Genomic DNA, 17,019 nt, shown 5'->3' with positions numbered 1-17,019 from the left:
AGTGCTCCACTGCACCTCCTGCTCTATGCATAACTTTCCAAATATGTCAAAGAGTAGCAAAACATGACAATCTGGTCTTTGCTACCTCATGGAGATCCCTCTCTCTCTCGCATCTCTAAGTGTTGGTCTATTTCACTAGTCAATGAGAACCCTTTGATCATTTCCAGGCTTTTTCTGTTCTGTTAGATTTTGTTTTTAAGTCCACATCTCCTCTCTCCTCCAGGATCTCGTTTTCGTCCAGTTTAAGATTTCGGATAGAAAGTTGGTTAGGGTAGGAAGGCTTTGGGACAGTCCAATTTTTAGCTACATGTCATCATCATATTGGCTCAAGCAACCACCATATATTGGTGGAGGTGGCATAAGGGTTCCACATAGAGTTCAAAGGAAAAGGGAGCAAAACGGAATATTTACAGTGTACAGAAGGCTGATGTTGTAAGATCAGAGGTCAGTTAAACACAACTCTTTTGACACCCAATTACTGTTAGAGAATGATGAGGATAAAGGTATGGTTCAACTTTAGCATTACAACCTAGTCTTCCTGCAGAGAAATCAAGCTTTTCTTTTCGATTGTCTCCTTCTTCTGTCTTTTTTACAAGAGCAGGACATGCTTTACCTCCCACACAAGTGTTAAACCAATATTAAATGAAAAAAGGGGGAATACTCACAAAGTTGCCCCCAAATGCATATTTTCTAGGGAATAAACTCCCATGTTGGTCAACCAGTTAGTAATACCAATGGCAAGTAATTATTTGTTCAATTGCAAAAACCACAGCTCACCCATGTTAGGCACTGAAAACACAAGTGGTGTGAGCACATCTAAAATTGGAAAGACATAGTAAATTGTTCCAGTCTTATCCTGACTGTTGGGGATGGTAACTCTATAGGGGGAGATAGGAAGTTTGTTGATAATTGAAAAATTATTTAAAACTTCCAACCCATGGTGGTACTCCTTGATGCAAAGTAGAGCATGGTAACTTTATGTTACTTTAGGGCTACTTTCCAATGTAATTCAGAATTTGCACTGTAAAGTAAACCCCCAGAACAGCCCTATGAACCATGTTTGTGTCACTTTACTGATAGAAACTGCTGTGTAGTTCTCATAGAAAATATACAGGATCTGCACGTTTAGACAACATACACAGTAGGATTGCTGTTAGACAAACTCTGATCACCCCCACTGGGTATGCTGGCCCTTTCGTACCAACTAGCACACAGTGCCAGTAGAATCTCATCTTACCAAGGAGAGAATAGTTCTTGGCAACCATCGAACATGACAACCCTGATCCCTCATGACCGTGGAAACAATATACTATCTTTCACTCAGTCACTCGTGCTTACTTAGGGCCTCATTATGATTGCGGTGAATACGCATACTCCGGGCCGGCGGAAACCACTGCCGGCCCGGAGTATGCAGATTCACCGCGGCGGACACACAAATGACCCCCAGCCAGATTAGGATGGCTGGGGGGTCATTTTTACGTCCGCCGCTTTTCCGCCACAGTCGCCTTCTGATCACGGCGGAAAAGCTCTAACATGGCTGGCGGTGTCTATCAGACACCGCCAGCCATATTAGGATTTGAATTTTTTAATGCCTTTCCGCGGCAGCAATGCCGCCACGAAAAGGCATACAGACTTTTCTTTGGGGACCCGTTGCGGGCCCCCCGGGTGAAGGGGGGGTGCACATGGGGGGTACCTATGGTACTCCCCTGAATTTGCATGCACAAAGTGGCAGGCACCGCGCGGTGCCTGCCGCTTTGTGCATCCAAATGCACTGATTGCATTTTTTACATTGAGGCGATTGCTGCTTCAAGCAGCACCCGCCGCAATGTTATACATACAGGATGTGACCGCCAGGGTGGCGGTCACATCCTAATTTGTACGGAGGGACCGCCGCTGCCCCTGCGGACAGTCCCTCCTCCTCTGGGGTGGCGGACGGACGCAGGTATATCCGCCATCCCAATAGGGCCCTTAGTTTGTCTCTGAGAGATACACTGAATAAAACAAGCTGGGCATTTTCAATAATCATTTATTGAACAGTTGTTATTATAGTGTAGAATAGATGTGCTGCAACAACCGTTAGACAGTATAGGATATATATGATTAAAAGCACTATAAAGGTAAAAGGATGGTGGAGTTCTACCATCGTACTAAAATCATGAATACATTAGAGTATATAAAACACATGATAAAAGGTGCGTACTCCTACGATGCCTCCCTATCTAGATATATCTAAGTGTACCTAGCATGGGTGTAGGTGTTAAGCCAAGAATACCTCTAGGATTTAGTCAACCCCATTACCTTAAGTGAGACTGTGGGACCCAGTCCTGGTCTCGATCTGGACACCCCGCGAAGGATGTTTAGACCACTGTGAGCTGGAGTGTCTGCATGCAGGAACCTCAGCGTCTCTGGTCAGTGTGTCGGCCGGGAAGTCTCGATCTCCTCTAGCTATCTTAGCAAGATGTGGTGTATATACTCATAGGTCTCCCCAGGGGTCCTACCTTGCTCTATTACTGTGTTGGCCTAAGGATGACTTTGGGCATGGACTTTGTACATAGATTTTAGACAGAAGATGGCAGTCCTGCTGTGCTTCCAGGAACCCTCATGCAAAATGTATGAGATGTTGAACTGGGGAATACCTGTGTTCTGAATGCAGTGTAATCTCTAGGTTAAAGGTCAGTCCCTGTAAACCATGATAAGTGTAATGTAGGGAGAGAAAATAGGTAAAGGGTAACGAGTTTACAGAGGCCTATATTATAGTACCTATATGGAATATAGCAAAACCAGCTGCAGCGTGTTACTAAATTCACCCCATAAACTCAGGATTTGAAACGTAGTTCAATGATTTGGGGTGTGAAAATTATACAAGTATATTAGTAACCAGTGGAACTCGTTTTGGCTATCTTAGAAGAATGAGAGAGTAAAAGAAAATAACATTCTAAACCTATGCTGGCAATTTGTATGTGGGCAAACAAGGAAGGCTTGGGTCCTGTCAATACTTGGCCTTAACCACTCAAATATTATATAACAAAACATTGACCGAATAGGTTATTTACTGAGTCCTTAAATGTGAGCTTAGACCAAAAATTCTAAGTTCATGTGATTTATTTCACATAATTTGTGACTTATTTCATACATATATACATCAACAATCAATAATGTCATAATGTAGATAACACATTATTCAGTATACCATACTTATGAGAATGTGCCACAGTTCGACATTACAAGTGAGAAGCAAACATATGATACATGTGAGAAAACGTGAAAATCATAAGTGCCAATCAAATCAAAAGTGTCCTACAAATCTCTTACACACAACCAGTCCATATTTGACACATAAAAAGCATAGGCAAACTCTATAACAGTTCATGTTGTCTTGCCTGTGAATGGTTATTATATCAAACAAAAGGTTCAGGAGAAAGAAATATTAAAAATTGGAAAGATGTCCAATATGTAGATTAAAGAAGCCCTTCACAACAGCCTAGTAGTATCAAAATTATACATATATTTATTTTGACATTTCAAAGGTTTCATTTCAACATATAAATAATCTCAAGCAAGAAAAAAACGCTGGTGTACAAAAGACAATACATATAAACCAGACAGGTGGCAACAACAATACAAATCACAAAAAAGGAACACCATAAACATGAATACTGTGTCCTTATAAGAAATTTTTAAGCCACAGAGAAGCGTCGACGGCGTTTCGACCGATGCATTATTTAACGGTCATCTTCAGGACTCAAAATTTGTTCTTGAGCAAGAGATCTTCAACTTTAAAAAGTGAGGAGGTAAACCAGTTAAGAATTTAGGGCCTCCAGAATCACTGTTCAATAACAGCTACTCGATTCAGACAACTGCAAACAATTTTCACGTGCATGAAGCCGGAACCCTGTGAATGGGGCAAAGAACTATGCAATTAACACAATGGTTGTCTGTCCGTTGGGAAAGAATTCACTTCTAACCAATTCCCATTCAGCAACTCGAGGCTCATTCGCCTTTGCCCAGATGTCAACTCGTTTCAAACCCAGATTTATTCATGGGTTTTCTTCAGGACTTCGACTGGGGGTCAGTGACTAAAAAAACAACAAAAATGTGAAATGTGGCGTCAATACAGATGAAGACACCTTATGTTATTGGTAACAATATATTATGAATATGGCCAATTTAATAGTACCTGTTGAAATGGATGCCTCATGCACTAACATTGCAAATAGGAAATATTAAATTGCGACAAATACTGACTTGTAATTTTGGGTTTATTATTTGGAATGAATACAACTTCTGCAGAATGCATTGGTGTTTTGCGAATCAACAAATGTATTAATACGTTGGTTCCCAAAATTAATATGCATTAGGTAGTTCGCAAATCGATACCCATTATGATTGTTCACAACCACAGGTATGGTGGCCTGCTGGGGGTCAGCAGGCCACCATGTCTGTGTTTGCTTGTCAAAAAAGCAACTTTTTTTTTAAATGCAGCCCATTTCAAAAAAGGAAAACGAGATGCATTTAAAAAATAAATAAACATTTTAACATCATTTTTATGGGAGTAGGCAGTCCCTCTTTCTCTGATTTGGTGGTAAAATATTAATGTTTTGCAACCGGATTGCGGTCGGAAAACATTCATACATACCTTAGGAATTGGTATTCGGAAGGTACGCAGTTTAAAAGCCCATTCGAAAACAATTCAGTATTTACTTTTGCGAACACAAATTCCTATTCGGTAGCATATTACTGAATAATTTTTTGGGTTTTGTAATTTTTAAAATGCCAAATTCCAGTTGCAATGGCTCCAATTTGGCCTTTGCAACAATAACAAATTCCATCCTACATGAGGGCCATAGTTTCCACATGAAATTTGCGAGTTGAAACCTGGTGGAATTTGTCTGAAGCAATTACTATAATTCTGAGGTTTGTAGCTCAGAATGGGAAATAGTGCATTTGTACATTACCTGCCATTCATATGAGCCAAACTTGCAATTGTGAGGTAATATAGCTCTGGAAAAATATCTCACCTGACCTTACAGGTATTTATTAAGCGCACTATTACCACCAAAACTACTGCAGAAAGTAAATGAAGATATGTGCGTTGAGGTTTACGTCAAATTAGATGGGGCGATCTTAACTTCCACAATCTACATCTTTGTATATTGTGTTGGTGGAGAAGGAATGATCAATACACATTGAAGACCACTGAGTGGCTTTCTGTAGGAAATCCTTCTAATTTTGGTCTCTGTAACTTTTTTCTGGGAGAGATTTGTGAAATTATTAATACTTGTTTAAACTAAATTGTTCAGATGAAAAATGATTACTTGTTTTTTTCCCCAGATCCCGAATAGATACTTTTATTCTTAATGCCTTATTCATTAGATAAGTTACCATTTTCTCTTTGTGTTAGAGATTCTATAAATGTTCGGAAGGCCATGCCATGCCTGTGTTTGCTGACGGTGTATGCCTGTTGAATTACCTCCTTAGAGCCCTCTCAAGAGCCTCCTGAGCCCGAGCTCACCCCAAGTGATTGTGAAATTGCCTGGATCTCCATGAATGGCAGCGACTCTGGGAAGTTCTGCAACCTTTGCAGAGCCTGGTTCAACAACCCGCTGATGGCTCAGCAGCACTACGAAGGGAAAAAACACAAAAAGAATGCAGCCCGGGCCAGACTACTGCAGCGGCTAGGCGAGACTCTCGACTCCGAGGCACTGGAAGGTAAGTGAGCTCTCTCATCATGACAACTGTTGGAGGGTCTGCAGTACTTGCAATTGGTGCCTGTAGCGTGGTTTCAGGATCTCATCCCTATAATCAGCTCAAATGTACTTTTCCACATTGGTGAACTCTCATTTACAGATGTTTATATTTATAAGTATAATTTAAAAAACGTTTTTCTATGTTGTTAATTTTAATGTGAAAGATAACTATCTTTAGTCTGTTCATTATAATGCAAGCTATCTAGATCTGTACTTTTGACTTCAATCAAATAATAGGTATATTCAGTGAGACGTGGCTGGTTTATGAGGCTAAAGTAAGGTTGCGTAAATTTAGGATAATTGACACCATGGGTAGTTTTTCTCCGCTCAGCTTTGAAGAAGAATGTTACAATTAAGTTACACAAGGTGTTACAGTTATGAGGTTGGACTGTGGTACTTCTGCTTCCTTAACTTTAGTTCTCTTGCTGGCTGAACAGAATCTGTGAACAAGACCAGTTACAGAAGGCCGTTTTAATTGTGTTCAGCGCTTCTGGTTGTCAGAAACATAAACATAGAAGGCGCAGATCTTGTTGCAAACTTTACATAAGGCTACCGTACATTTTATGCCGAATCAGCTTAGATATTCGTTCTGGAGATGTGATGAGACCCTGCAGTCAGGTCCTGCACGAGAGAAACCTGGCTGAAGACATTATGGTAAAGACTATGATTTGGACTGGGCAACCAGGACTTATCAGGGAAGCACCTACCTTCAAACCATGTGAACACCTATGTAGCTCTTGCCCCCAAGCTCGTCACTTCTCTATAAAGACCTTACAATGCCCCCTTCCTTCTTAGCTCTAAATTCCATTGAATGGAAAGAAAGACACTCTGCCCCATCCTCCTGGAGGCCGCCTTTCATTAAATCTGCTTTGCAACAGTATTGGGTCTCTAACATCCAAATCGTTAGTTCCTCCCATTAAGGGGGTTAAAACCCTGCGTTGCAACCTATAAACTCTCTGGCCCATATTCAGCCCATGATCTCCTGGGAGTGTTAGATGGTCATGAAAAAAGAATGCCTCATCACAATAGTTGATTCCCCAGGATGTCAGGAAAACAAATGGCTTGGGCGGTAACCTTTCTCCGGAGGATTTTCAATCATGTGCTTCCTGTTCTCCAGAGTACACATGGCAGTAACAACCAGGCGTTGGAAAGCTGCATATTCTCCTCAAATCTTCTCCGTTCCATTGGTTCTACCTTCTATCTTGAGCACCTTGCATTCTAACATTGTCTCCATGGCTTCCATCATCAGTTATTTTGTCTCCATTCCTTCACGTCCTGATTCCATTGTGGCAAATGTTTTTTGCACTTTATCTGCATTCTTCCCCATCAAATCCAGAGTTTCTATTATTTCTCGTTGGCTCTGTTCAACAGATGACTCCAGGTACCAAAGTCTTGTGCTGGTCCCAGTTAAATTTGCTTCATCAACCCCTTTAATGCTCTAAGTCTTTTCTTTTAGCATGTCGGCACTGGCACCCTGGGCACACGTCCATGAGTCTTCACAGCTGCTTGACTCCCCAGCTTGCCTTCCTTCCTGCAAATGGACTCCCTTGCCACACCATTAGTGGAACACTTGGAAATTCTTTAGTTATTTCTCACACTCCCATAGCTCAGAGCATAAAGAGCCCTTAGGTGAACTATGGACATCATAGAATAGATGGCAGCTCAGGGAGCTCAAAAAGGAGCAATAATTCTTAATGGTACAATGATCCTCCCATTATGACTCTATGCTCTAGAACAGGGCTCTCGAAAGTCAGTCTTGGAGGGCCGGATCCAGGCCATATTTTTAGCACATCCCCATTTATATAAATGTAGTTACCTTGAAAATCTGACATGGATCTGGCCCTTCAGGACTCACTTTGGAGAACCCTTCTCTGTCTAGAACCAAACCTTTGATCGATTAGACTTGTGTTATACCTGGGGTATGTGGATGACTAAATCTTTTCGCTCCTGCTTTTCTCCCATTCTACAGAGATTTAGGCCCTTAAATCTTTTTTTTGTGAGAGCTGTGATGCAACGGTTACACTACCAGGGCAGCTCTCAGCGATTGAGACAGTAACAATACGCTTTCCTCTGATCTACTTGTTTAGCCTCTTCCTCTACTCAGAAATAACGATAACTCTCTCTATACCGTTTTTTGTACTGTTTGGAATCGCTTAGATCCTTCCAACAAATAACACAATTGACCACTTTCAATACCCTCTCCTTCATATCTCACATACCTTACAGGGAGGCTCTGCCACAAAGATGTGAACTTTACACTTGTCATACCTATCCCATGCATAGAATAAAGTCTGATAATCCGCAATACGTTTTTTTCCTCGTTATAGAACTTTGTGCTTACGCTTTGAATCCTAACATCAGAGTTTGCCTCATTTAATTTTGACGGGGAGAACACACATCTGATGCAAATGTACCTCTCTATGCTTTTCATTTTATTATAAAATGAAAAAATGGTTTTTGAGCTCCCATATGGTGTACCTGGAACCTCTTATGTGAGTTTGGCAGGTATCGATGTTTCGTTATTTATTTGTTGAGGTAAACTGGTGTCATGTGAGTCTAGAATGTCATTTACATTAAGAAAGAGTTGTGAATTTACCTCTGGCTTCACCAATGTACGTACCAAAATGTAACTTACCATTGGCTAAAGAAGTCTTATTTTTTCTCTCAAACATTACTAGTCCCAACTTTTTTTTAACACACCAACTATTCACCTACAGACCAAAGATATAACTTTCAACTAACAGAATGCATAGGTTCTTATGCTGTACTCAACATGACTCTGATATCTCTAAAAAAAATCGAGATCATTTGTCAGCTGAGGATCTTATCTGTTACTTTATCAACCGTTTTCTTTTATTTAGTAGAGTTCCTGCCTTTGGTTCTATTAATGGGCTATTTGACTGTTTTATAGATTTTGGGGCAGAAGTTTATCTGGCCAAGTCTAGTAAAAACATGCCCAATTATGTGTTTTTTTAAGATCTTGTGTGAGACGGTGCATGCATTATCGCTTGCAAATTTTTATCAGCTTACAGTGGGCTGAGAGCCTGCCCATTGCTTTCTGTTGGTTGGCTTGATTTTAAATCTCATTTTCTAGCTTCTGATTTGTTAATGTGTGCAGGCTTCTCTTCCTCTTCTTGTGTTTGACCCTCCTCTTAGAGATGGCCAAAGAACTTGTGTACTTACACTGCTTGTGTTGTTAGAGCTATTGTTTTCATTTTGCTGAAGCAGGTGCATTTGTCTACCTCCACATGCTCCATGTCAGTCTCTGTCACCCATATGCTTTTGACTCCCACACACGCTCATGTTGCCATCTCTTTCCCATGTGTTTTTTCATTCAAGTTCCTTGCCTCATCTGTCCCATCCATGCTGCTTCGGGCCCCTAGTCCTCTCCACCTTCCGAGCTGCTTTGCCCTCCGTGTTGTCTTTTTGGTCCCTAGCCTGCTCTCCAAGTTGCTTTCCAGCACTGATCTTCTTTCTGAGACGCTCATCCCCCACACCGCTACTTTTTTTTATTTTTGTTTACCAATCCAACTCATATTGGCAAGCAGAATTGAAAATAACAACATCTTGTAGTGATGAGCCTTGTGCACCTACAAAATTACTGTTTTCTTCTAATGCCATGCTGCCCAGCATCTTGGATGTTGTGCAGCATGTCTAGAACAACCGGCAAAGCTAGTAGGTACCAAAGACGAGCCATATTTGCTTTGCCAAGGCTTGTTGTAAATTGCCCACTAATCAGTCTAGGCAATTAGGGTACTGTTGTTTCTAATTTTTGCTGAACATTTATGCACTTTTATTCAATAATAAACGCATATGTAAATGTCCCAATTCTCTAGATTAAAAAAATATTGTATGCACAGTATTATAGCATAGCATTAAAACATACCTGTATAGTAGTAATAACTAGCATTTATATACCGCTTCATAATGGCATTTTGCTTTCTTTAAGGCGAAGTAGACTTAACCGGGTTTTGAACTTTTAACCTGCAGATCACACAGATGTCAGTAGCAAGCACATACCTCTTTGGGCTACCAAGGGAAGAGGCAGGCTAAATGTGTATTTTATGCAACAATGAAGACATCTGCAGTAGGGATGCTGCAATAAAATGCTGGAAGCAAGAGAAATCTGAAGAAAAAACCCTGGTGTAGTACATGCTGTGAAGGTGGCTCGTTTGCCCGCTTTCACCTTTAGGCAGCAAGCCTGCAAAAACATATGGTTAAAGTCAAATGTTATACTGGCAAAAAGTAAATATATAACACTGCCAAGAAATGTGCTAGACTTGGCACATTTTGCCATCCGTGAATAATGTGTTTATAGAAAATCAATGTGAATTTCACAAGGTGACATTTATCTTTTTCTCAACAGAAAAGCTCTTACACAAAGAATTGTTATTGAATTCAGTTAGACTATTCCTGCCTGAGAACAGAAGAATAGTTTTTTTGCAAGCCTAAGAATAATTTACCCATGGAATAACTTAGTGCATATATGAATCCACTAAGTGAGCAAATCCTCAACCAACTAAACTACTATCCTTTCTGTTTTGCAAAATGTTTCTGTTGTTTTGTTTTCAGCATTTAAAAACATAGCAGCTATTGTATAATCTTATTTCTAGGTTGTTTGAATCTTGGAACACCTAGCCCTAAAAATGGAATAGTCTTTCAAGTCAAAATCATGTTACCAATCGGTCATTCCAGCAATTGTCAATTTGCAGGTTAACAAGAGGCTACAAATTGTGAAAAATAGATATACACTATATACACCTACCATAAAATGAGAGATCTATTGCCATTACACAAGCCACATTGCTCACAAGTGAGATCGAGGACCCCACAGATTCCAGTTTGGAAAGGTGCAAATTGAAGAAAGATTACTTGGAGGGGTGTGTGTGTGTGTGTGTGTATATATATATGTATATATATATATATATATATATATATATATATATATATATATATATATATATATATATATATATATATATATATATATATATATATATATATATATATATATATATATATATATATATATATATATATATATTAGGGAAAGTCCTTGGAGGTCAAATTCCCCTCCTGTTACCTCCAGCAAGTCTCACACAGCAGGATTAATGAGACCTGGTAGGAGGCCACATCTTCTTTCTCCACCACTCTGTAAATGTGCCTCCCGGTGCACTACTAGTAGCGGGATGAAGTTCCCTTGGTTATTAAGGGTCCTTGGGGGACAACAACCCCTCTTGATACCTCCAGCAAGGCCCACACAGTGGGTTTGCAGAGAGAAGTTTTTGGTGACCATGCCCCTTTTCTCCACCACTCTGCAAACGCACCTCCTAGCGCACTACTAGTTGGGAGTTGAAGTCTTCTTGGCTCTTGAGGGTCCTTGGGGGCCAACTAGCCCTCCTGTTGTCTCTAGTAAGACCCACATAGCTGGATTGCTGAGAGATCATCAGAGACAACGCCCCTTTCTCCACCACTCTACAAACGCGCCTTTTGGTGCACTGCTCCTTGGGGGATGAAGTCCACTTTAGTCCTGAGGACCTCAGGAAGTAGGGGGAACTCATTTGGGTCAGTGGGGGCTCTAGGACCTCCCTAGCATTGTTTTAAAAAATATGTATTAATGTATGTGTCCTGCGGAGGTGATGGTCCCTAGGGCAGTAGGGGAGCTGCAAAGCTCCCCAGCATATAATTAAGGTACTGACCTGGGGAGGTGGCAGTCCCCGTTGCTGTGGGGAGGCCCAGGGCCTTCCCGCATTGTTTTTTAAATGAATTAATGTAAGTGCCCCGGTGAGGTGACTTTCAACGGGGAAGCGGTGGGCGAGTGCCCCCCGCATTTATAGTATTCAGTTCCCCAGGGAGGTGGTGGTCCCCAGGGCTTAACAAAAGCCTAGTAGGGGGTGTCCCCCTCCCAGTAGGGGGTGTCCCAAGAGATCCCCCTACTTCATGCCCCGGGACCTGGCCCACTCAGGGGTAATTCTAAAGCAGGCACGGGAGCCCATGTCTTTTTTATTCATAATTTTTCTGCAGATTCGCGGATCTACATCTGAGTTTGCAGCAAAATGTTTTCAAATATGTTTTTTATTCCCAGCAGGGTCCCTGAGGGAACCCCCCATATCTGGGGGTTCATGGTATTCCTACCCTGCACCCTTTTCTTTATTGTTTACTTCATTACTGGGACTCAGCTTCAAGTTGAGTCCCAAGATGACTGCCAACATTTCCTGGTCAAAGTCTTGGCAGCCAATCAAATTTTAGTAGGATCTGCGGGTCCACTGAAGGACTCGCATCCCCTGATATCTATATTTTTTCACGTTAGATATCTGAAAAACTACTTAACAGATGTGCACCTAATCACAAAAAGCACTCTTTCTGGACCAACATCTAGCTGTCTGCCAAATGTCGTGTAATTCCATTCAGCAGTTCGGGCTGTAGTCGTGTTCAAAAAATGCAAAATCCCCATTAAGGTAACAAGGGATATTTTAGGACCCCCTTTTTTTTCTCTGCCCCCGCTTGACAGATCACCCCAAAGCTTTTAACACAGCAGTGGAACCAAAAAGGGAAAGTTTTGTGGTAATTTCATGAAGATTCGTCAAGCGACGCTGTTGGACAGGCCACATGAAGGGCCGCTCTCCCCCGGTCCAACCAGGCCCGAGCCCGGTCACACAGGTACCACACACCACCATTACACGTCCTCCGTCCCCTCAGGGACCCCTACCCTTGAACATGTCGACCTCGTGGGCCCGATCCACTGCCGGCCTGCGCGCCATCCTGGGCGCCATCTTGGACACTCCACCACGAGGCCGCCCGGCCCCCGATCGACCTCAACCCTGGGCCTGGCCAGGCCTCAGACATCCCGGCACCACCATCCACCCAGGAGGTGAGCGGGCTACTTGGCAAGTCAATGGGAGAAAGAGGTGTCGATGGCTCTCCCCCGCCAAGTGCCGCTCGCCCATCGCCTCCCCGGGCGCTGGCTCCACTCCCCTGCTGGGTGTCTGGACTCCCTCATCCCGGACCTCCCGACCTCCAAGTGCGAGGGTCCGGACATCAAAGAAGACCAGCCCTATAACTGGGGCAGCTCCAGAGCAGGAAGGCAGTTGTATCTTGGAGTCGAGAGACGTAAAGAGGAACTCATCCTGGACGGACTACTGGCGCTGCCATAGCTCTGTCCTGTGCACCATCGTCCTGCCTGTTGGCGCTGCCACAGCCGTCGTAACCTTCATCCTTCATCGTCGTCGGGATCTGCTGGCGTGGCCGCGGACCGTTGTAACCGTCATCTTCTACCGGGACCTGCAGGCTCCGCCGCGGACCGTCGTCCTTCCTTCATCCATCTCGGGACCTGCTTGGCTCCTCCACGGCCCGATCATCTAGAACGCCGAGCTCGAGGATTGAGAGCTATTTTGTACTCATTGGTAACTAAGACTGTCCCGCTACCCCTTTCCTAAACCAGAGACTAGAACCGAGGGGACCCCTGAGTCCAGACCTCCTTGTATCCATCATCGTAACCTAAGAATTGCATATAAAGTCTTGTTAACCTTCAACCTGGTGTGGTGTCCGTCTGTGGGGGGGAAGTTACTTATCTGTACAGTCGTTGGAGACGGCTCTCCCTGGAGACCTCTCCCCGTAACCTCGGCCGACCCTCCCGGTCCGTCTAACATTGGTGGCCAGCGGCGCGATCCGAATCACCGCATAAACGTACAGAGAGTAGCTCACCCCACGACGAAGTCACAATGACCACGAAAGAGAGCGGATCAACCGAGAAATTCCAAATGGAGAAATTGGAGGAGTACAACCATCGTGAACTTAAACAATTCTGCATCGAACTGGGTATCGCTACCACCGGACTGAGTACCAAGGACGATTTTAAGCATGCCCTAGAATCTTGGGCAGAAACCGGGGCTGCCGGAACCCCTGATCAAAGCACCGTAGAAAAAACGACCACGGCCCCGGAAGGGCAAAGAACGGGTCTCTCGCAAGGCGAGATCCAGGAAAGAGAAAGGACCCGACTACACGAACTAGAAATGGCCCGACTTAAAATGGACGTTGAACTTAAGTTGGCCGAACAAAAAATCAACTTAGAGCACCTGCGTCTCCGAGAAGAAAGAGAGGAGAAACAGAGACAAAGGGAGCTCGAGGAAAAAAAACTAGCGTACGAACACGAACGAAACCTAGCCGAGATCAACCTACGCAAGCAGAATAAAGAAGCAGGGGTACCCGAGCGACCCCCCACCTCAGGGGCCACAGACAAAAAGGTACACATCCCCAAGGATGTTGTCCGGGAATACTTCAGAGAGGACGACATCCAGCAATGGTTTAAAGCCTATGAAATCGCTATGACTGCACACCGGATCGATAGAAGCGACTGGGGAGCCGGTCTCTGGGGAAGATTCCTCAATGAGGGCCGCGACACCCTACTACAGCTCCCGGACCACCAGATGACCTCCTACGACCATATGAAAGCGGCCCTCCTCACCCGCTATGGTCTCACACCCGAGATGTACCGTCAGAGGTTCCGAGACTGCACCCGCATCCCGGGTACAACTTGGGTGGACTATGTAACATACTTTAGCCGAGCCTTCGAGGGCTGGATCCGAGGAAGCAACGTCACGACCTACGAGCAACTATTTAACCTGATGGTATGGGAGCATCTGTCGAACAATTGCTTCATTGAACTCCGCCAACACCTCCTCGACAGCAAGTTAACGGATCCCCGGCAGCTCGCAGCCGAAGCTGACCGGTGGGAGATCACCAGAGTGGGCCGGAATGGGTCCTACGAACAGAACCGGAACAACAATGGTCAGCACCGACCCAGAGGAGGAGGAGGGGGCCAAGGGCGAGGAAGAGACAACGCCCCGGTCGCCCCCGCTACCAACACCACCCCCCCGGCCAACCGGGGCAGCACCCCAGCGCGACCGGGGTACAGAGCCAATGTCACGTGTCACCGATGTCAACGAGTCGGCCACTATGCGAACGACCCAAACTGCCCGCAGTACCAGAGCCCAAGACCCCGCCAAGTGGCCGCTGCAGCCCTAGGGGAAGAACAGATCTCCGAGGAACAGGAAGAGTACGAACAAGAGCATCAAGAGTGGGAGCCAGCCGCCATGACTCTAGCCTGCTTAGGGGGGAAAGACATGGTCCCGCGGGTCCCCCTACCCGCTAACACCCAGAAGTACAGCCAATGGGTGAGCATCAATGGACACCAGGCCGAAGCCCTTCGTGACACCGGGGCCAGTGTAACAGCCGTCCGCTGTCACCTGGTGGCCCCAGAACAATATCTACCGAACATTCTCTGCCCTGTACGATCAGCCGATAACTCGGAGAGCCTGTGTCGGATGGCCTGCGTCCCCTTCGAATGGGGGGGGGTCTCCGGCATGTTGAAAGTGACGGTCCGAGACGATGCCCCCGTAGACTGCCTCCTGGGCAATGACCTGGAAAGCTCTCCGTGGGCCGCCGTGGAGCGAAAGGAACACCTGGGGATGTTGGGCGTCCCAGACTGGGCGTGCGTCACCACCCGTTCCATGGCCGCCCGTGCCAACCACCAGCCAGAAGAACCCGAATGGCCGGCGCCACCGCCTCCGGTCGCCCCAGCCGAAAACACCGACCGTAACATTCCCGCCGAACCAGCTCAACCTACCGACCTCGCTGACCTCAACCAGTGGCCTCAAGAAGGGGGGCCCACGCAAGAACAATTTCGCAAAGAACAGAAGACCTGTCCCTCCCTCGAGGGACTCCGCCAGCAAGCGCTCGCCCAAAGCGCAGGGGATACCCCCGGAACTCATTGGGTCTACTGGGACAATGATCTGCTGTACAGCGAGCAAAGAATCGCCGAGCTGGGGAGCAACCGAGTACTAGTGGTACCCCTCCGTTTCAGAGACTTCCTGTTAAACCTGGCCCACGATGTCCCCCTGGCAGGACATCTGGGACAAGATAAAACCTACAGTCGCCTAGTGACCCACTTCTTCTGGCCCAAAATGAGAAACGATGTGCACCAGCATTGCCGATCTTGCCCCACGTGCCAAGCCAGTGGGAAGAGCGGCCGCAAACTAAAGGCTCCCCTGCAACCTTTTCCCGTGGTCACTACCCCGTTTGAGAGAGTCGGAATAGACATTGTGGGGCCCTTGGACCCACGCACAAAACAAGGACATCGATTCATCCTGGTGCTAGTGGACCACGCCACCCGCTACCCTGAGGCTGTTCCTCTGCGAACTGTGACAGCCCCGGTGGTCGGCCGGGCCCTGATGGGGATCTTCTCCCGTGTGGGCTTCCCCCGAGAAGTCGTCAGCGACAGAGGCACGAACTTTATTTCCAAATACATGAAGTCCCTCTGGCAACAGTGCGGGGTCACCTACAGATTCACAACCCCCTATCACCCTCAAGGGAACGGACTCGTTGAGCGGTTCAACCGCACGCTAAAGGGAATGATCGGGGGGTTGGAAGAGCCCCTCCGTCGCCAGTGGGATGTGCTGCTGCCGTGCCTCCTCTTCGCATATCGAGAAGTCCCCCAGAAATCCCTGGGCTTCAGCCCATTTGAACTGCTATATGGACACCCAGTGCGAGGGCCGCTCAGTCTCGTCAAAGAAGGCTGGGAGATGCCTCCGCTAAAGAACCCTCCAGATGTCTTCCGGTACCTCCTCACCCTCCGCAACCAGACCCGGCGGTTCAGAGAACTAGCGAAGGCCAACCTAGAGGCCAGTCAAGAGGACATGAAAAAATGGTATGACCAGAATGCCTCATCCATTGAATTCGAACCTGGCCAACAGGTATGGGTGATGTCCCCCACTGAGCCATGCGCCCTGCAAGACAAATGGACGGGGCCCTTCAAAGTAATAGAGCGCAAGGGTCCTGCCACTTATCTCATCGACATGGAATCCTCCCGGAACCCTCTCCGGGTCCTCCACGCTAACAGACTAAAGCCCCACTTTGTGCGAACAGAGCTCAGCCTCCTGATGGCCACAGACACTGGGGTTGAAGAAGACTCCGAGCCTCTCCCTGACCTCCTCCGGACTCAAGAGCAAGACGGCTCCGTGGATGGGGTCCGGCTCTCAGAGGCCCTCACCAGAGAACAACGCCAGGAGTGTCAAGCCCTCCTATCACAGTTCGCCAGCCTGTTCTCCCTCACCCCGGGTGTCACTTCCTGGTGTGTGCACGATGTGGATACCGGGGACAGCCCCCCTATCCGCCACCGGGCCTACCGCGTGCCAGACCGGGTACGGGCCTGCATCCAGGAAGAAATAGCCAAGATGCTCACGATCGGGGTCATCGAGCCCTCAGACAGTCCCTG

At 45.9% G+C, this 17,019-nt stretch overlaps 1 protein-coding gene across 1 annotated transcript in view; it reads left to right on the top strand.

Annotated features, from left to right (window-relative positions):
• The window catches only part of LOC147711895 (zinc finger matrin-type protein 4-like), a 1,215,746-nt gene that overhangs the window by 653,805 nt on the left and 544,922 nt on the right, over nucleotides 1-17,019 (top strand). Inside the window, exon 5 of the mRNA XM_086922617.1 lies at nucleotides 5,479-5,709. Within this exon, the coding sequence (XP_086778743.1) occupies nucleotides 5,479-5,709 (231 nt within the window). The remainder of the gene's footprint in view (nucleotides 1-5,478; nucleotides 5,710-17,019) is intronic.

This window comes from Lissotriton vulgaris, chromosome 5 (genome assembly GCF_964263255.1).
Source record: "Lissotriton vulgaris chromosome 5, aLisVul1.2, whole genome shotgun sequence".
Lineage (NCBI taxonomy): Eukaryota > Metazoa > Chordata > Amphibia > Caudata > Salamandridae > Lissotriton > Lissotriton vulgaris.
The sequence above is the reverse complement of the archived record's forward strand: the minus strand, read 5'-3'. Positions and strand labels throughout refer to the sequence as shown.